Here is a 20,124-nt window from a genome sequence, read left to right on the forward strand (position 1 = left end):
TTTCTATCATGAAGTCTGAATTCATCCCAAGTGTTTTCCGCTTATCGCAGCACCGCGCTGGTTCCTGGAGCCTGATCCCAGCACATATTTGCCTCCCTCACTGTCACTTATGAATTGGCCATGATGCGATAATTTTAAGAGTAAACAATGAATCAAATAATCAATATCAGCAAAGTTTCCGGTAAGGCAATGACCCAACGCTCTGCCAGCCCGTGACTGCGTTTATTTTAGATTGCGTAATTCTTATTGCGTTTGCTTTTGAAAGCCTTTATTTTATAGGCTCAGAATATATACTTTAGTTCGGCCATTGGGATCTCTCTCTCTCTCTCTCTCTCTCTCTCTCTCTCTCTCTCGTAGTACGTACTAGCCGTACACGCACATGGCTGTGCCAATGTTGCCTCGCTCACGAGCCGTGCCCGAGTGTATAAGAGTTGGTGTCAGCTTGGGAAGCAGACTCAAATATTTGCGGTCAAGAACTATTTGTTTACTTCCAACAGTCCTCCGAAACACGTCACCAGCGGATCCAACATACGCAGATGTTCACAGCTCCTTTAACAACTTTACTTTCTGGGGGAGAGAGGAAAAAGCAGACTTCCTGCCCTTCACACACCGTGCGGGATGCAAAAAATCGGGGGACCTCAACACTCCCGGATATCTTCCCAGATGATAAACACCATCTAAATCTGTAAGCATCCCGGGCAGGTGGCATTCTAAATAGTAGTGATACATATCGAGTGTTTAACACTTTTGTCTTGTGTCATACCCTGACATTCTGCGCATAGTATTGCAGTGATCCTATTCTGACGCAGAGTGGCGCTGGTATAAAAAAAAAAAAAAAAATCCGTGCAAGGAAAACTATTTGTAATCCTAACAATCACTTCATTCACCATCTCACGTGTGTGTGTCAAATACAGGAAGCTGTCGTGTTTCCTGAACTAAGAAGAGGGTGTAGTATGATACATGTCTGGTGTATGCGTCTTGTTTAGTGTAAAACTGCATCATCATGCCTTAATAATAGTTACAAAGGTTGCATTTTAGCGATTGACTCTCCCTGATTTTCTAATCATATTCGTATGTGCATGCTTGCCTGTATAAACGATAAATGGTCATAAAATCGAGTAATTAAGCAAGGTAAACTTTTCCATTCCTCCTTCCCACCCCCCCAAAAAAGAAAAGAAAAAAGAAAAAAAAAAAAAAAACAGGGAAGCTGCCACATGCAGGCAGACCTGTCTTTAGCGGACTCCTTACATTACTTTGTAATAGGTACAGGATTCCCCTGGCTTGATCTCTGCATGCATGTAACATTTGAATTTCATACCCAATATCATCACTAATGATACAAGACCCCCATATGTAAATAGGATACAATGAGACCCTATATGAAAATGGGAAATGCCAACATAGGAAGATCATTACTATCAGGTGCAAAGAAAATAGTTGAAACATGTTTTCATTGCTGGTGAAATGACAAGTATTGGCCATAATTTACACATGGTAGAAAACTTAAGATCGGTATGGATACTGATAAATCTTATGATTAATGAGGAAGTATTAATACACTGTAAATATAAAGAAAATATTTGCTTTCTTAATTCATACACCATCATCTTTCAACACAAGATTTGGCAGCAGGCATTCACCTGCATGGCCTTGAAGCCTCCCCCCACCAGACATGACACATGGCTGGGGTGTGGAAAGCTAATAAAACAAGCTATGGGCAACTTTCATTGCAGCATGATCATCTTTAAATATGTAATGGAAAACTACATCTTGCTATACCATACTTTCGTTAAAAGAAAATTTTATAATAAATTACAGCCCTAATTAAGAGATAAATTCTACACTGTCCAGCATCATCGTTTTGAGGAGTCCAAACACTGACAATAAGTTACGCATATTTTTATCCACTAAAACTGTAATATATTTCAGTATAAAAATATGGGAATATCTTTCATGTGCTGCTCAACATACATGAAGTACTGAACTGACCCTGTAGATTTCTGATGTGTGCCTTGTTTTTGTTTTGTATATCTGCCAAATGTCTGCATCTTTTATGAGCTTGTCTATTGATCATGAAAGTTCACAAGTTTCTCCTTCTTAAAATACATTTATTCTGCAGCAAGAGCAGTCTTCATCTCTTCATGACTGGAAAAACTACCTGGTTTAGGGTACTTCCAGAATTCAAGACCCAGTGGATTCCTTGGCTGCTTCACCCTGGGCTTCAGTGTTGGACTCCCCGAAAGGTGTCACCTTCACTCCTCTCTGGCTGTCTGTATAGGTGACTCTTGCAGGTCGTAATGTCTTACCACACTGCAGGTACACTCTTCCTTCTGAGAACTAGAGAGAGAGAGAGAGAGAGAGAGAGAGAGAGAGAGAGAGAGAGAGAGAGAGAGAGAGAGAGAGAGAGAGAGAGAGAGAGAGAGAGAGAGAGAGAGAGAGAGAGAGAGAGAGAGAGAGAGAGAGAGAGAGAGAGACAGAGACAGAGACAGAGAGAGAGAGAGAGAGAGAGAGAGAGAGAGAGAGAGAGAGAGCTGAATATCTTAGCATACAGTAATTTAATGGTAAACTTCTCCTATAACAACTTCAAGCAGGTTTGCAATTACATGATTATTGAATTGTAACAAGCATAACTGAAGTGAAAGATGATGACCTACTCTGAGAGCACAAGAGTGACAGTGGTCAGTCCGGGTATGAGGCTGGGCTGTTGGTTGGGTGGGATGAGTGGAGGGGGCATTGGAGTGACAAGGACATGCACACTGACTGGGAGAGGAGCTGGTATCATCATCTGGGAGCACCAAATCCTCCATGCTGTCTACAGAGCCAGAGCGTTCCAGCTTTAGGTCCTCAAAGTCACTCTGTAAACTAGTAGGAGAGAATAAGAAATAAAGAATAGGCTTTAGCTAATCCCTTCATAGGGTTATCTGAACATGAAGATGGAAAAGGGGTAAATTCTGTGCACTGGTGTTGGTGAACAGCAAGGAAAATATGCTTGGATAAACACATCTTGATGCCTTACTGCACAGCCATCATACACCACTAGAGATAAAAAAATCTGAGTGAAGTAGAATATTGAAGGAGCCAGAAACAGCAATCCTCCAGTAAAAAATAAAACTGATGAAATGAGGTAAATGGAACATTGTGGTAAGTTATTACATAGAAAGCTTCTATGAACTAAGTTAAGCAATTTCCTGAACAAATCCACCAATATCAACATGTAAATCATGAGGTGTTGCCAGACCTAGGTGGTGGAGGCTGAGAGGGGAAGCACTGGGTGAAAGACTCCACTAGGTGGGGATAGCGTAGTAGTGGAGTGATGGCAGTTTTCACCTCTGCCAGGTCCAGACTGGGACGCCCCTGGAAGCTCTGCAGTAGGCGGATGATCTTCTGGATGTACTGAGGCTGCTTGCCAAACTGTAGCTGAAAAGCCACAGGCAATGCTCAATTGTTTATTGTGAAATTGATTTTGACAAACTATTATGGCACATTTGTGATCTAGTATTGTTGCTAATGCACTACACAGTGCAGCCAAGATAACTTCTGATTAAGATTTCCTAACTGGGGCACTCATAAGATGATGCAAAAGAAATGAAAGGCAGAAGCCTGAAAGATGGATGCAATATGCAGGAAGTTTGTGTGATAATAATTTGTTAAGTGCTCTGTCTTTCTCCCTGTCTTACCTCTAACTTTTCCAGGAAGTCTCTCATTCGGTGGATGGCACAGTACTGTGCATACTTCCCAAGTGCAATGGCTTGCTGGGGTAACAGAAATGCCACAAACTCTTCCAGTAAATGTGGAAAATCAGACAAAACCTAGAAAGAGACAAAGATATGACTGTACTCTTTTTAATCAAAAACAGCCAAAATAGCATAGTAGCTTCAAATATCCACAGAATACATTACAGCATGCAATCCAAGACTTACTTCATACAGCTGGTTATACAGTTGGATGGGGCTCCTGTCTGGGTTCTCAGTGAAATCATTGAGGATAAATAAGAACCTCTTGAAGCAAGCTGGATCCTGGGCCACCAGTGCCTCTCTTACTCGCATCAGGTAACTCTGTGCCATGACTGTCACCAACACAAGACAATTTAAGAACTTTTCTAAAGCATCATCTCTAGGAAAAATAAAATAGAAAAACAACTTGTATGGTAAAATAATACATATCACAAAATCACATTTTTAAAAACAAAACATTCCCACAACCAAGTGATAAATTTTGAGTAGCAAAAAAGACAATGATGACCACACTCACACTTATCCTGGGCTGCTGGATCAGGGACAGATGACAAGGCAGAGATGCGCGCCTGAAGCCTCCGCTGCTGTTTGGTAAGTTTCCGCTCTACACCATGCTCCCCGACCCCTCCATCGCCTCCACCACCGCTCCGCCTCAGGGTGATGGTGGAGGAGGCCTTCAGGAGGGCTGCCAAGTGCTCCTCTCGTTGCTAGTAAATTTATTAGTGTGTTATTGGAACAAACTTTTGTGGTGCAAAATTTTGGTAAATTCAACATTTGTACCCTGAAAGCCACTTTATTTTATTCATAATTATCCAAACAAAGCTAAGTATGCAAAATCAAATAATTTTATGAGCTTAATAAATACTGTTACAATGAATATTACAGGGTTTGCCTCCATACAGCATAAGCCCTGGAGTGGACCAAAAATATAAACTCCCAAGATTCAATAATTTCTATGAGTATTAACTAACAAGTAATGTATGATATGCAAAACATTGGTGTGGTAATCAAAGCAAAAATACTCTTGTGACTTTCTACATCTTTGTAAGAAAGAAAAGCATGTGCCTTTCTTTGCAAGGTAGATATTTTCTATTAACTGCTATCACTGGTTATTATAGTTATATTTGTTACATGATGATGTTGGAGTTCTATTACATGTCTTGCACAAATCTACCACAATATTTCCTATCAAGGTGGTCCTGCATTTAAGTGAAGAGATAAACAATACAACAAAAGAGAACATCTCACTTGTTCTGCTGCTAAATCATCATCTTCATCTTCCTCCTCCTCATCCTCGTCTTCTTCTTCCTCCTCCTCCAGAGCATCCTCCTCAAAGTCCTCCTCCAGGCGATGTTGTCCTGGACGGGACCGAGGGGATGTGCTGACACCTTCCCCTCCCAGCTGGTCCTCAAGAGGAAGTAGGTCACCATTCTCTCCCTGGTGCTGCTTGGACCTGTGCAGCACACTCTCACACCTGCTTACCAAATTTGTAGAAAACATATGCTTGTTAAACTACCTTTCACAATGCAGACTCCTAAATCCATGCTCTTCCACACATGTACATTTTATGAAGACATACACAACACTCACCGCGAAGAGTGCTGAGACACCTTCCCCTGGGCACTTGCATTCTCTGATGCATCCGTAGGTGGTGCCTTCTGGGGTTTAGGTGTAAGTCTGTGGCATACAGCCTGTCAATAGTGAGGGAAAGAGGAAAGTTATAGGCAAGCTGTCACATCTTGTCTCTTTGCAGGAACTAAAATTATAAAGGAGGAGGTTTTCCACTTCCCTTGTTCCATCCTTTTTTTTTGCCTTTCATTATGCACAGAAAATACAATGACAGTATTCTTTCAACCATTTACTTTACAATACTTACAATATTAAAATCTACTTTTACTTACTGTAAATTTTGGCAAGATTGGTAATAGTTTTCTAGATCTGATGTTCCTCTTGGGAGAATATTTGTGATACTTGCGTAAGATGGGGGACACTTGCTTCAGAGGAGAGGTCTTCAAGGGGGATTTGAATGTCTTTGCTGGGGAAATCTTGCGAAGACTAGTTTCTGGCTTGTGTGATGTGACATTGATTAAGTGAACTGATCTTCCTTGTCTTTCCTTAGATAACACAGAGCCCTCATGTACTGATGTGGCCAGGGCAGTAATAGGGCTTTGCGTCACCGTTCTTACGGGCATGGTGGCCTTTCCTTTAGCTCCCACTTGCTGTACACTCTGATCCTTGCTGTGCAACACACTCTTGATTGGTCTGCCTGCTACTCCATGTAACTCCTCATATGTTTCCAGCTCAGCAGTTAAATTTCTTTGTCTGAGTTCTTGCAGTGCCTTTTCTGGAGAGTTGGTTAGGGCAGGTGCTGTGAGTATAGGTGTGCACAGGGTGGATGCGGAGAGAGACACTGGGCTGCTACACTCATCCTCAGGTTTCTGTGGAGTGGAAAAAGGTGTGCACAGGTACAAGTGCTGACTTGGAAAACTTGCTGTTCTTGGACTCAACTTTTCTGGGGTGCTTGGAGCGGCACTATCACACAGTGAAGCCCGGTCTGGTGAGCACTGTAACAATGGCATATTTTCTGAACTGGGACTTTCATCATTCTTACTATAGACTTTCAGAGATTCAGAGATACTTTCACTGTTTATGATACTCTCTTTTACAACAGAGTCTGCCTGAATATTAATTTCTGAGGCTTCATCATTTGTATCTCTGTGACTGTCACTGGATTGTCTTTCATCATCCAAAATAACCTCCTCCTCCATATGGGGAATTATTTCTCTAAGTTTTTCCACTGTGTTATTTCCTGACTCTAATGTCCTCCTACTGCTATCACACTCAGGCCCTGATAACTCAAGACTTTCATTTTCTGTGCTTTGTGACTGAGGATGAGCTGTGGAATTATCCTCTAAGTTCTTACCACTGTCTTGTGTTTGGGTCACAGACAGGCTATCTGAGAATGTGTCCCTCTCTCCTTGTGGGGACACCACAGAGGTCAGCTCCCCACCACACACTATGTGCACATCATCTACAAGGCTGCTGTGATTACTGTCTAGTTTCTCATCACTAGTGCTCTCAATGCTTTGAGAACACTGCTTATTCTCTGACACTTTACTTATGGTACATGACTTGTCAGTTTCTGCTTCAATACAGTTTTCCTGGGACTGAGTTGATGACTCTGATATCTTTATATCAGGAAGGTTCAAAGGTGGTGGAATGTTGCTAACACAGGAAGTTAAGGGTATAATTGAACTGCCTTCTGGTGGATGTATGATGACAATGTTGTGGATCTGAAAGTATTGAAACAAGTACATTATGAGACTAAGAATGGTAATGCCTCTTGATTATGTTGTAAAAGATATTATGGTCTTATTTCTCCGAACTGTGGTCATCATTTCTTTTTAGAATCTAAAACATATTTTTTTAAACAAAGGAGAGATCTTTATTCAAATTGTGGAAAACATAATGCATTTTTATGTTAAAAAACAAAAATTATCAATTAACATGTTAAAACAAATGATAACTTTTGATTCATGCTACCACAAATAAAGAAAAATTGTGGATCGCAGTAGCAACAGAAGGCAAAGGATTCCTGAAATAGAATTTTACATTGCAAGTGAAATAACATTCACCTGATGCTTTATTCCTCCAACCCCTTTAAACTTGGCCTCTAAGGCTCTTAGATCACAGTGCAGGGCTGCTTTGTAGTTTGCCTTCTGTTGCTTTCTGAGGGCAAACTGCTGTTTCTTCACCACAGCCTTAAAGGGATTCCGTAAGCTGGCTTCTGGCATGGCATGTACAGGGCACGGGAAAAACGGCAACAGAGGGTCAGGCATGGCAGAGGGTATCTCCATCATGCCTGTTTCTAAGTATTGCTGTAATGGTGAAGAGTGTTAATACTACAATAAAAGCAAACCACTTTATAATTTACTAAGATACTGATCCCATTACAAAGAAAATATTAATGAATTGATGAACTTGCACTGACAATAAAAGAGCATTATCATCAGTATCATCTTTATGAAAACATTTAAAATTATTGAAGTTGTAATGTATGTGTATGCTTATTTCAGAAATTCCTGAATATATACACATGATATAAACAAGCTCACACAATCAAAGATAAACATGCAAAGAAAATTAATGCTAAACATCTCTTTCTCTTTCTTACAAGGACAGGGTTGTTGGGAGTGTCCCGACCACGGCTTCTGATGTTCTTGACTCTGTTAGCAGCCTGGCGGGCTGTCTTGGCCACTAGAATGCTTGAGGTGATCTCGGTCAGTGCCTCCATCAGGATACGGTGCTGAGGTCTCCTGCACTTCTCAGCATGATACTTAGGATTCAGGTAACGCTCTAGACCCAAAGCCATCAATCTGCACCAAATACATAATACCACAATTTATAAGTTTCCATTAATCTGTAATGTTTACAATATGTTAACTTAAACAAAAAATTACTGGTAAGCAGGCACTGGTCATTAAAGATTTGAGATATGAAACAACCACCACTGTTCTCAGTCAGAAGTACTACTGGCAACATGTGATGTTCTTTATCAGACACCTGCATCACAACAGTAAGCAATCTTAAAATGCAAGAAAATTCTGAAGTAAAGAAATATGGAAAGATAATGCTTTAGTTAACAATAGCAAACAAAGAACTGAATGATAAAAAAATCAATTAGTTAGACCTGTGGATGCCTTGCCTGAATAATGAACTAAGCATAGTGGCTACAGTTACGTCTATACAAAGGGCCAGATATCTTACATGTCTTCTGAGGGTAAAAAGACCACCTTGTTGAAGCCCCGCATGGTTGGCAGCTGGAACATGCGTGTTGGCAGCAGGTGAGGGTAAGGAAAGGCAGTAGAGTTTAACACCAAATCCACAATATCAGGTGGAATCTCTGAGGTATTGCTGCTGCTGCTCCTGTGAGAGATTATTTCCTTTTAAATGTTCTTTTGGTTTAGTACTACGGTATTTACATTTATTTGTAACTACATCTTTATGACATAATTAAGTATGTAATAAAACCTCTTGTAAGTTAATTTAATTTGCTCAATTTGTTTATAAAAGCATTGTGATAACTTACGACTCATCTTTTGCACAAGAACTCATGTCTTTGAGGGAGGACACCACATCCAGGGCAGCTGAGAGATTGACTGGATTGAAAAAAGTATTCTGGAAACTACAGGATTCTGAAGTAATTTTCATTTCTTCCTGAAAATGAAGAAAAATCATTATTGGATATTATATACAAAAGTAATTTTTGTATATAGTAAGTCCTTCAGCTTAGTACGTTGCTAAGCTACTGCTTAAGTCGAGTTTTTTAAAAACTCGCTGTATTAAATCTGGAGAAAATAGTAAATGGTAAACAGTAATTTGACACTGCCCAACTCCAAGATTCGGATTTTGATAAAACACATTTATAATAAAATGTTAAAGAAATCATACCAGATTCTTTACACTGGCATCAGCAACCTCTTTCAGTTCAGGGAACTGGTGGCTGCCGTGGGCCATGAGCACTGAGGTGGTCAGCAACTGAACATGTTGTATCATCTGGCACTGCAAAACTTCTAGCTGAGTTGGTGTGAATTTGGCCGTCATAACTTCCACCCAGATAGATCCTTGTGCTGATCCATCTTCCTGCTGCTAACCATACACAGCACATACAAGATTAGTTACAAAATTAAATAAACAGAGATGAATGAATGAGTAAAAATAAATATGCAAATCCATACATAAAAATTAAAGAATTACGATGGCAAGCTCAGCATCTAAACTATAAATTCTTAATGATGATGATGATTGTGGTGATGATGATAACCTACCTGGTTAGGCTGAGAAACCTTAAATGATGACTTTTTCACCTCTCGTGCAACTATATGTTGAGAAAGGTGGGCTCTTATTGGCTCAGACCTCTCATCCCCATCCAAAGTGTCCAACAACTCTGTCATCAGTTGCTGGATCTCCTTCTTAGAGATCTGAACAGCTCGGTCTCCTCGCATCTCTTCCCTCAAATCCAGTGCATCCTCCTTATCCTCCAGAATGTTGTACTCAGGATCTGCCTCTTCATCTTCACCAACCTCAGTGCTCTCTGCAGGAGATCCCCACACATGAATGACTAGCAATGGACTAACTGATAGCAAACAATAGAGAAATACATATCAAATTTGAATATAAGGTCATTTATCAAACATATTAACACAATATCCTAAACATTATCATGGATGTATTCAGCATTCACTAGGCAACAAATGACTCCCCTATGAACACTTCCTCAAGAAACTGAAACTGTTCCTGTGACAAAATGGAGCTTACATAAGAGTATATCAATAAAAAAAAGTTATCACAAAGAACAAAGAATGAGAAGCATCATACTTAATGGATGAATGAAGTCAATGAGGAACTCCTTCCATTCTTCATTGTCCACCTCTGTTTCATACATGTCAGTGGTCACATCTGGTGGTCTGAAGGCCATCTCCAGGCACTCCAGTGGTGTCTCTGTCAAGGGCAGCTTGGACCGAGTGCGCTGACTCACCACCTCCTGCTGGCAAGATTCTTACTACTAAACTTTTCTCAGTCACAAATAACACCAATGAACACAAGCTAAGAGTAGTAAAGCAAACTCAAAAAGGAATAAATAAATAAATAAATAAATAAATATATATATATATATATATATATATATATATATATATATATATATATATATATATATATATATATATATATATATATATATATATATATACATAGTTTTCATGGTGCTAAAATCACAATAAAATATGTATTAATATATGAAAGAGATGTCAATTAAAATCATGGCTATCATCTTGTATTGCAAATAATGTGTAGTTCCATAATGGCATTTCTGAACTATAAATAACACTGACTGTACCTCTTGCTTTGGCACCTTGTCGAAAGACAGCACACGTTGGACACTCTTCTTCTGAAAACTGGGTGTCTTGAACAACACTGGCACCTGGCTGGATGGTGTGCCCACATCCACACTCCTGCATCAACAGTGATTCTTCAGTTTAGTCACAAATAACATATAGATCTTTTAAAATACTTCAATTTACTATTTAAATAGTGCAATAATGGTGGTAAGGGCACAGAAGACATAGAATATTCAAAATTATTTCTCGTAAAGTGCTCATTACTATCGTTATCATCCTTTTATTTATACATTTAACTATTTATCCTATTTTGTTATCATTTCAAGTGATTCATGCATTCCATCATTCTTTCTCCTAGGGAATGTGCACATGGACTACATAAGATCAGCAGATCTACACCAGGCAGTTCCTGACAGATGGACCTACCTTGAAGAGCATGGGGTGTTGAGGCTATGGTGGGAGCCTGGAGTGGAGGCAGATTGTATATTGGATGGTGTGGATGGAGAGCCAGCTGACACTAGGCTCTCTTCATCACTATGTAGCTAAAAAAAATAAAAAAAAATTAGAATAGCTGTCTGAGAGAGAAAATCAAGGTTACCTAGTGTGAAGGATGAAGATCTGAAAGAGCTACCATATACAGTCAAAGACAAAAAGTCACGTTAAGGTTTTGTCCGAATATGAAACGACATGAAAAACTCAAAAGCAGTTGCATGCTGGTGATTGGCAAGCCTAAATCCCTGAAGCTACTGTTCAGATAAGGCCTTAAAGCTTCACATCTGCTGCAGATATGATAATGGCTAAATCAAAGCAAGGATATTTCAAAGGTTCAAAAAGATTTACTGTGTTGAGATTTCATATTTAATGATCTAGATATTCCTAGTGCTGTGTATCATATGTGAAAGTCCTACAATTCAGCAACTACAATGAACATCATGTGTGCTTCAGATATAACATGAAAAAGACGAGTTGTTTGGAAGACAGTGAATGTATCTGACAGCACCACACTCATGATGATACAAACTATTAACATAATTATGAGGTGGAGCAAGTATAGAAGCCCCAATGGCAGTGCTAGTAACCATTCCTATGACATATGACAGACAGCAACATAAGGTTAGCCCTTTACCAGATGTTTTAACCAAAATTCATGACACAACTTTTGCCTAACTGTACATACAAGGAAGAGCTGTAGCAAGTAACCTGAGTTGCACTGCAGGTCATGTGGAGGAGCTCACCTGGTCATCTGCTTCTGGCTTGTATTCTTCATCTTCATCCTCATCAGGGAAATCAACAGAAACAAGTGCCTGTGTCTCTGGGGTGAAGGTGGAGGTGGCAACAGGTGAATGGTTGGACAGCCCAGCCCAGATGTTGCTCTGGCCCCTTCCTGCTGCTTGCTGCTCCATCAGCTCCCTGTTACAGAGGAAAGAAGTTCATATCAACTGATCTTATGCAGAGGTGGCAAAGAACATCACAGAATGAGAATGGAGAAGAAAGAGAAAAATAATGAAACCAGAATAATGAAGATGTATTTATTGTTATAACTCACTTTGTTTTGGCACGGGTCAGGGTGGGTTCATATACTGCAGACCCAGCAGAACCACCAACAGGAATGCCAAGGACAGTGTTGCGGACCATTGCCAACACATTCTCATCAGTCATCACATTCTAAGGAATAAAAATTAAGTGACTCAGAAAACATCCAACAGACATGCTACAAGTACTACAGTTTTGTCATCACCACCACTATGTTCCTTTCTTAGCATCTCCATCATAACCCATATCATCATCTCACACTGACTAGGGAAAGAGCAAGAGTATCCCAACTTTGAGAAACAAGAGATTAGTTGGAAGAAACATAACTGGTATAATCAGCCATACATTATTCAGTTAGGTGATGCCTTGTAATATCAACATCAGAGACTGTGGCAATGATAAGCAAGTTGAACAGTAAAGGTTGTATTAAAGTAAGATCTAAGCTGACCTTGATAATGTTCTTGACATGGATGGCTGTGAGGTGTGTTCGCTCAGCCTTCTCCTCCAGCATCTCATCAATACCAGACTGAATCAACTCAATGACCTCTTGAGGCACTTCCCCAGCAGCTTCACTGCCTTCCTCCCCACGCCTGTAAAATAAGGGCTCATCAAAAACTGCACACTCACACACACACACAAACATAATGATTTATTTTCCATGATTGGCAGTAAGACATCAAAAAATTAATACACACATTATCTGCCTACAACTTGCACATTCACCATCTCTGGTATATTTCTGATTTCTCCACACTTTGCTGAAACGATAAATTTAATTTCGTACTCCCATTATTGCCTTTGTCTCCTACCAACTAACATTTTCGTGTTTTGATGCCAATAATGGAAGGATAAGGCATGCTCTTAAGGAATGAAATAGACTTAACAACAATAATTATATCTAACTAATATCTAATATCGTAACTAACTTTAAGGGAGAACAAGGATCACAATATGCATGTAACAACGTTATCCTTTAACCTGAAAAAATACACACATGCTTTCCTTTAAATTCTAGGCAATGCAATACTCTCCAATGAAGGCTCTATCCCCTAAACAGTTTCCCTCCCTCTCAAATATGTGCCTGAAACACTGATTTAAGCATACATTTTCTTCTTTGACTTCGGAGGGGATGTTCCTTTCCTCTTCTTGGGTGACTCGTCATGTGCCACAATAGTTAAGGCACCCTCATCATCCTCTTCGTCCTCTGAGGTATAACACTCATTGTAATTTTGATATTCCTCATCCTCTCCCTTCACCACTGGACTAATTTTGTTTGACTTCATCTTTGGGCTTTGGCCTGTTTAGAAGGAAAAGAATATCGGTTAATACAACCATGGCATAAAGCTTTGTCATCAGGGAATCGAGGATTTCAAGATATAAGAAGACCCAGTTAATATTCCAAAAGTCACATTCACTATCCTATCCTCTCTCTCTGGAATACTCCTACAAATTTCATTCAACAATATCTGATAAGCACCTAATGCATATTACTGGCTGTGCATCATTCTTTGATCCACTCAATCCTTGCATATCTTCCAAGCTAGTGATTTGTGTCTTGCATGCATACTCTTAAGTTATCTCACCTACATATGCTTGGCTAAGACTATTATCCTCCCATATATGTAAAGGGAACAAGTAAGAAAAGCACAATGAACAAATTTAGTTTCACTCCAAAAAGTAAAAGAAACTGCATTTTCACCTGGATGAATTTTGTGAGGTGAAGGGGTGGTACTCTTTCTGGCCCGTTTCCTCTTAGCACTGCTGCTGCCACTTCGGTTCTCTTCCCTCACCTTTGAGTCCTCTGATGGAGTGCCAAAATCAAGCTTCTTCTGTTTTTTTGGAGTCTTGTGTACCTGAGAGAGAGCACCCTTCTGCAGGTGCCGTCTCTCACAGCTGCAACAGTATCAGTTTTAAAGTCATTATCAAGTACTTCCCCAAGACAAGCATTTTTTATCACCCATTCTCTGTTCCATAACTTATGTTTAAAGTACACACAAAGCCTTTTCAAATCATTTTGAGCAAACTTTCCTTTGCTATGAGTAATATTCATTCTAATACAGAATTTTGTATGTATCATGTTTAAAATATCATAGGAAACTTTTCCTGTGTGTGTGTGTGTGTGTGTGTGTGTGTGTGTGTGTGTGTGTGTGTGTGTGTGTGTGTGTGTGTGTGTGTGTGTGTGTGTGTGTGTGTGTGTGTGTGTTTTCTTTTTCTCACTGAGAAACCTACCTGGCATTGAGAAAATGAAGTTCCTGCAGCAGACCCTCTGTTGGGAAGTCCTCCACCTCTGAGTCTTCTGTCTCTGTCTCTGTTGTCTCCACCTCTTTCCTTTGTGCTGGGGTTGAAATGATTGCTTCCTCTTCCTCTTCTTCCTCCTCCTCTTCCTTATCCATTTCTTTTTGCTGTTCAACTTTTCCTTTCTTTCTTTTAGAGATCCCTTCTTCATCTGTTATGAGCTCTTCCTCTTTCTTTCTTTTTTTGTCAAATGAAACTATTTCTTCTTTCTTCTTTTCTACTTCCTTAATGTTTCCAAGGTTTACTTCATTGTCAGTTCTGTTAATTTTTTTTTCTGTAATTACTTCTTCCATTCTTTCTGCATTTTCAAGATTCTCTACATCTATTTCCTCTCCTTCAATGTCTTCTTCTTCTTCTTCCTCTTCTTCTTCTTCGTCTTCTTCTTCCTCTTCTTCCCCTTCATCCTCCTCCTCTTCTTCTTCCTCTTCCTCTTCTTCTAACTCATCTTCTTCTTCCTCCTCCTCCACCTCTTCCTCCTCCTCTAACTCCTCATCTTCTTCACCTTCACCATAATCCTCATCTTCATCTTCATTTTCCTCTGAAAGTCCAGGTTCACTCATGTCAGGGAACTCCATCTTTTTATTCTTTTTACTCTTCTCTTCCTCTCCAGTCTCTTCCATTCTTCTTTCACTTTCAGTATTAGAGTGAGTTCCATCCTGGTCCTTGTGTGTTTCAGTCTCTTCAATGCTAGTTTTTGAGGAAGGGATTGAGGCTCCATCTTGTAATACATTCTGCTCTTCTCCAAAGTTGCATCCATCTGCATATGGTATCTGGTGTTGCTGTTGTTCTAGTGATGTGGTGAGTTGTTTCTTGGTCTTTCCTAAATCCATTTCTTGTCTTCTAAGTTGCCCACTCCCCTCTCTGTGGTCTGTGACATGTTTGTGCAGCAGCTGGGTCACTCATTCAATTGGGCTACCATACTGCCTCTATCCTGTAACAAGTACCAAATACCTATATAAATAATATTAAAATGTCTAGTAAATTTCTGAATAGATAAATCTGTCTTTCTTGCAGTTCATCACATGCTGGAGTGTACTAACTGCATTATCTGGTTGATCCACATGCACAAAGCTGCAGGACACTTGCATGCAGGTGTCTAAGTGATGAGAGGCAAGAATGAACACACATGATCTAATGGGATGGCCATGCTGCATACAGACAGATAGTTACCCTCTACCTGTAAGTAGCATTAGAAAACAGCATTTTCTTTCTTGCCTTTCATCCACTTGCCAGCCAACTGTGTCCTCCTAGCAAATCACATTCATTAAGTGTGGCTGCAGTAAGTGTTCTATAGTTTAATTCATGTGGACACTCACTGAACAAATATAATACTAAGTGGTGGCTAAGAGGCCCTTCTTTCTAGGAACAAACCTTGGATAATCTTATCAACAGCATCAATAGCAAAGCAGCAAAACATTCATGTTTGTGGTGGTTTTATTTGAGGGTTGGCTTTAGTGTGTCCACAGCATCACTTTAAAAATCTGGTGGGTGCCTCATAAATTCTAAGTCCATGCAGATGAAGCTCTTGTAAAGGCGTGTGTTCGTATGTTGGACAACAGATCTGCAAATCACAACACAAAATGTATGGATCTGCGCACTGGAGGCATGACGTGGTATCACACCACTTAAGAGCTGCCAGTTAAAAGACAAAACAGGCTGACCTGTGCACTAGAGGTTGTATCACACCACCTGACTGGCCCTGGCACCACATTAATTTACTTGATGTCATGCCTCAGGTGTGCAGATTGTTATGACATACTTGTTGACTTTTGCCTATGTTACTGTGGCAAAACAAGAGATCTGTTTGACTTGTGTGTCTGTCACAAGCTTGCCTTGGATGAAAAGGACTGGGAAGTGTGGGCAAGTGGCTGTGTTGGACTTAAACGAGAAGCTCTGGTGATGTCAAATAAATACAGTAAAATCCCTCTTATCCGGCATCAACGGTACCGCCAACATGCCGGATACTTGAATATTGCCGGATACTTGAATAGAAGTGAAATTATGTCCACAATCACCACCCTACACTCACGCATCTTACCATAACAAAAATCATCTGATCTTAATCAGCAGCTGATCTGATCAGCTGCTTAAGTGTAAGCACAACACGCTTCCTCTTTTCTACAACTTTAGGCATGATGAAGGCGTCAGGCGATAAACAGTGCACACGCGGGACTGAGTCACTGAGTAAACACAGTGCAGTGGGCCGCGGATGGTGCGAAGCAGTGCACTCTGGTGGCGAGGGGACAAAGTATGCCTCACGCGGGAATTTTAATCGATTTTATGAGTACACATTGATTTTTTATTGATTTTAAGGCTTGGGGAAAAATGTGCCGGATACTCGAATGCCGGATGAGAGGGATTTTACTGTAAGTGCAAAAGAACAAGAAAAAATAGTGTTTGTGGCAAATAAGTGTATTTAAGAACACTTTATTTGATAATGACCATGTGGATATTGTGACCATTCCTGTGTTTGTAAATGCTTACATGAGTAAATGCTTTCCATATGTTTTTGTTCAGAGTGAACTGAATATAAGTGGCAATGGGATTTGTGACTAGGCTATTTATTATTATTTTTTTAGAGGTAGTGACTGAGTGGTGTTGCAAGAGGGATGGACAAACTGAAGGTGATGGAAAAATCGTAGAAGTAGATGAGAGGATGTTTGAAAAAATAAAAAAGTTAGTGGAAGGTCAATAGGTGTTTGGCAGCCTGTGTTGGGATACTTGAAAGTGCTTCATGCTTCCTCTTCAGCAATGACACAACAAGATGCTCCTTACATTAATAAAAGACCATATTCTCCTTGGCACTACTATTATATCTGATTGCTGTAAAGTGTACAATTATCTACAAGAGGAAGGATACTGAAACCTACCTGTCCACTCTGTCATCTTTGTGGATCCGAATAACAGAGCCATGCATGCTAACAATATTGAGTGGCTGTGGACGGAAGTGAAGAACAAAGTTCCTCACTATGGTAGAAGGAAGCACTTTGTAGACTACCTGCCACCTCAAATTCTTCGTAATTCTGTATTTGGGAAACCACTGTACACTGATCATGGCATTAGGAGAAGCAATAGTGTGTAAATGCCACCTTGCCTCCTAGCTAGGTTATAATGTCAAGGTGGGTTAAGTTAGGTTAGGTCAGGGGGGGGTCAAGGGGGGGGCATAACCCTCCATTAGGTTAGGTTAGGGGGCTAGCCAAGTAAAAAATGCTACTGTGCTCCATAAAAGGCCTTAAGTATAAGCAACTCCTAACACAGGACAATGAACTGGAATGCACTTCGACATCTTGATATATACAGTTTTCCAGAATTAATCCTTCTTACCTAGTACTAGTTAATGATGCAAGCTTTTTTTTTTTTTTGAGTGGGGAGGATCCTCATCTCTTTTATACCATATTCCCACTTTCCCACCACAAAGTCCCAAAGCCTGTAGCACATTCAAGAGAGAGAGAGAGAGAGAGAGAGAGAGAGAGAGAGAGAGAGAGAGAGAGAGAGTATATTGAGCTAGAGTGCTGCTTTACCCATAATGTTCCACCTATAACACACTGAAGACTGACCCATATTTACCCACTTGTGTTGTTCCTGTAATACCGCCACCACTGGATTACCTTTTTGGCTCCCACTCACCATGAATAGGTGATGCAAGATTCGAAAACTCGGCCTCTTCTTCCTTCCTTCACTGTGGCGGGAGTTTTGTTATGGTTGAATTCGACTCTAAGGGCATCTCGGACTCTCGGAAAGTAAGATACGGTGCGTCTCGGCCCACTCTCAACTTAACTGTCTTCTGATTACTTAGGATTATCCACCCATGAAATATAGGTGTTATGGTCGGGGTAAAAAAATGTTAATGGGATTAGCAGCTGTAAGAAGGAGCAGCTGTAAGAGCAGACTGACGAAAGTGAAACGAAGGAAGCAAAATAAGCGTTTTACTTAACTGTTAATAATCTTGGTGGGGATGCAGTAGAGTAAACTGATAAAGATAAAACGTCTTTAGTATCATTTAGAAACATAAGTTGTAGTAGTAGTAGTAGTAGTAGTAGAAGTAGTAGTAGTAGTAGTAGTAGCAGTAGTAGAAGGAGGAAGAGGAGGGGAAACAATAGTAGAAGGAGAAGAAAGTGATGAAGGAAGAGTAACAAAAGAAAAAAGAAGAGTAATATACGGGTAATAGTAACTTTCAAACACCTAACGTAACGTATCCTAATCTAACAGTAACGACAGTAACAATACAATACAAACACGCACTCCTTCTCTTTCCAATACGTTTAGAAAAGACAACTCCCCTCCGAGAAAACATAATCTATAGGCAAACTTTCAGATCCTCAGTAGGTAAAGATTAATCTGCATCCTTTTTTTTTCTTTTATTTACTCAAGTTCAATTTAGTCTTGTTTATTGAACAAGATAAAAAAAAAAAAAAAACTTCCAGGATAAGTAGGACATGGGAAGTTTGTTTGGGGTTTGATTTGTTTGGCGAAGAGGGTGATGGATGTGTAGTGGTGGTGGTGGTGGTGATGGCAGGAAGAGGCAACAAGGAATTAATGAAACTCGTCTTGGTGGTGGTGATAAGTGGTGCTGCTGATGGTGAGGAGTGATGATAATGATTTTTGTGGTGATGGTGAGCAGTTTTAGTGATGGTGGTAATGATGGTGATGGTGGTGATCGAGAAGGCAGTGTACAGTGATCAGAGAGAGAGAGAGAGAGATAAAAGAGACGAGTAAGAAAAAATCACCTTTCTTCTTCTATCATTGTCTTTTTAAAACCTTTCTCTCATTATCTCTTCTCATTTCCCTCTCATCTCATCATGTTCTTTTTCCTTCCTACTGATCCCTTCCTCCAGCTCCCCTCCCTCACCCCTCACCCCTCATCCCTCCTCCTCCTCTCTCACTCGCACACGCACACACTCTCCCTCTTCTTTGTTTTTTTTTCCTTCTTCGTTTTTCCCTGACATTTTTCCCCGACAGGAGGCAAGTGTGCCCCGCCACTTCACAGCACCTAAATAACTTTAAAAACACCCTTGAAAACCACAGTAACTTCAACTACATCCTTTTAAATACAGGTAGCAGGGTTCTCAAAGGTGTTTCTCCAGACCTAACGTAACCCAACCAAACCCCACCCTAATCTACCCTAACCTAACCTAACACCCCCACAGATTCTTAGACCATTTTTCCTGCGGCGGGGGAAGAGAGACGTAAACTTGGACGTTCCCCCGAAAAGAGAGCTGCTTGTCTACACCCCAATGACTCCCTTCCAGCTCAGACTGTACACCGCGACTCTCACATGCAACATGGAAGCATTTGTGTTGAGTGTGTGTGTGTGTGTGTGTGTGTGTGTGTGTGTGTGTGTGTTTGGGAGGCTTTTGGGGGTGTTTTTGGAGTGTTTTGGTGTGGATAAAGTTTTTATTTTTATTTTATGGTGTTTTTTGGTGATTTTTTGTTTTTTTGTTTTTTGGTGTTTTATTTGATTTTTTAATGTTATTTTTGTGATTATTATTTAGATACTGTTTATTTTTATTTATTCATTTATTTATTATATTTATTTTCTGTGTTTCTCTCTCTCTCTCTCTCTCTCTCTCTCTCTCTCTCTCTCTCTCTCTCTCTCTCTCTCTCTCTCTCTCTCTCTCTCTCTCTCTCTCTCTTTTTATATCTATCTATCTATCTATCTATCT

The 20,124-nt window shown here is 40.1% G+C and overlaps 1 protein-coding gene and 1 long non-coding RNA gene across 12 annotated transcripts; one reads left to right on the forward strand and one right to left on the reverse strand.

Moving 5' to 3' along the window:
• Positions 1-11,130, forward strand: LOC135100048 (uncharacterized). Its single transcript, XR_010268494.1, has 3 exons — positions 1-685; positions 7,912-8,082; positions 10,992-11,130. It is a non-coding gene; the product is annotated as an uncharacterized LOC135100048 (long non-coding RNA).
• LOC135100044 (GON-4-like protein) lies at positions 1,567-18,243 on the reverse strand. Of its 11 annotated transcripts, none has more exons than XM_064002906.1 (27): positions 18,089-18,243; positions 17,332-17,484; positions 15,833-16,022; positions 14,396-15,392; positions 13,866-14,059; positions 13,271-13,463; positions 12,615-12,756; positions 12,180-12,298; positions 11,869-12,043; positions 11,060-11,175; positions 10,633-10,747; positions 10,113-10,281; positions 9,563-9,828; positions 9,186-9,383; positions 8,824-8,951; positions 8,502-8,660; positions 7,909-8,110; positions 7,370-7,612; positions 5,636-7,027; positions 5,325-5,425; positions 4,983-5,208; positions 4,252-4,441; positions 3,921-4,066; positions 3,678-3,809; positions 3,239-3,417; positions 2,655-2,862; positions 1,567-2,337 (listed from the first exon to the last, which is right to left on the reverse strand). In XM_064002906.1, the coding sequence occupies exons 4-27, from the start codon at positions 15,289-15,291 to the stop codon at positions 2,182-2,184; spliced, it is 6,045 nt and encodes a 2,014-aa protein (XP_063858976.1). In that variant the 5' UTR covers positions 15,292-15,392; positions 15,833-16,022; positions 17,332-17,484; positions 18,089-18,243; the 3' UTR covers positions 1,567-2,181. The 11 variants fall into 11 exon arrangements, with proteins under 11 accessions (XP_063858976.1, XP_063858977.1, XP_063858978.1 ...); XM_064002907.1 differs by having other exon boundaries at positions 18,070-18,157; XM_064002908.1 differs by lacking the exon at positions 15,833-16,022.
• Positions 18,244-20,124: the final 1,881 nt, after the last annotated feature.

This window comes from Scylla paramamosain, chromosome 4 (genome assembly GCF_035594125.1).
Source record: "Scylla paramamosain isolate STU-SP2022 chromosome 4, ASM3559412v1, whole genome shotgun sequence".
NCBI lineage: Eukaryota > Metazoa > Arthropoda > Malacostraca > Decapoda > Portunidae > Scylla > Scylla paramamosain.

What these genes read in the sequence shown, in the direction of transcription:
- LOC135100044 (XM_064002908.1), bottom strand. Translation starts at nt 15,291, where the DNA reads ATGGATTTAGGAAAGACCAAGAAACAACTCACCACATCACTAGAACAA. An exon ending in CAATCTTGCCAAAATTTACA is followed by an intron (nt 5,426 to 5,635) that starts GTAAGTAAAAGT and finishes CACTATTGACAG; the next exon opens with GCTGTATGCCACAGACTTAC. An exon ending in TCTCAGCCTCCACCACCTAG is followed by an intron (nt 2,863 to 3,238) that starts GTCTGGCAACAC and finishes CTCTCCTACTAG; the next exon opens with TTTACAGAGTGACTTTGAGG.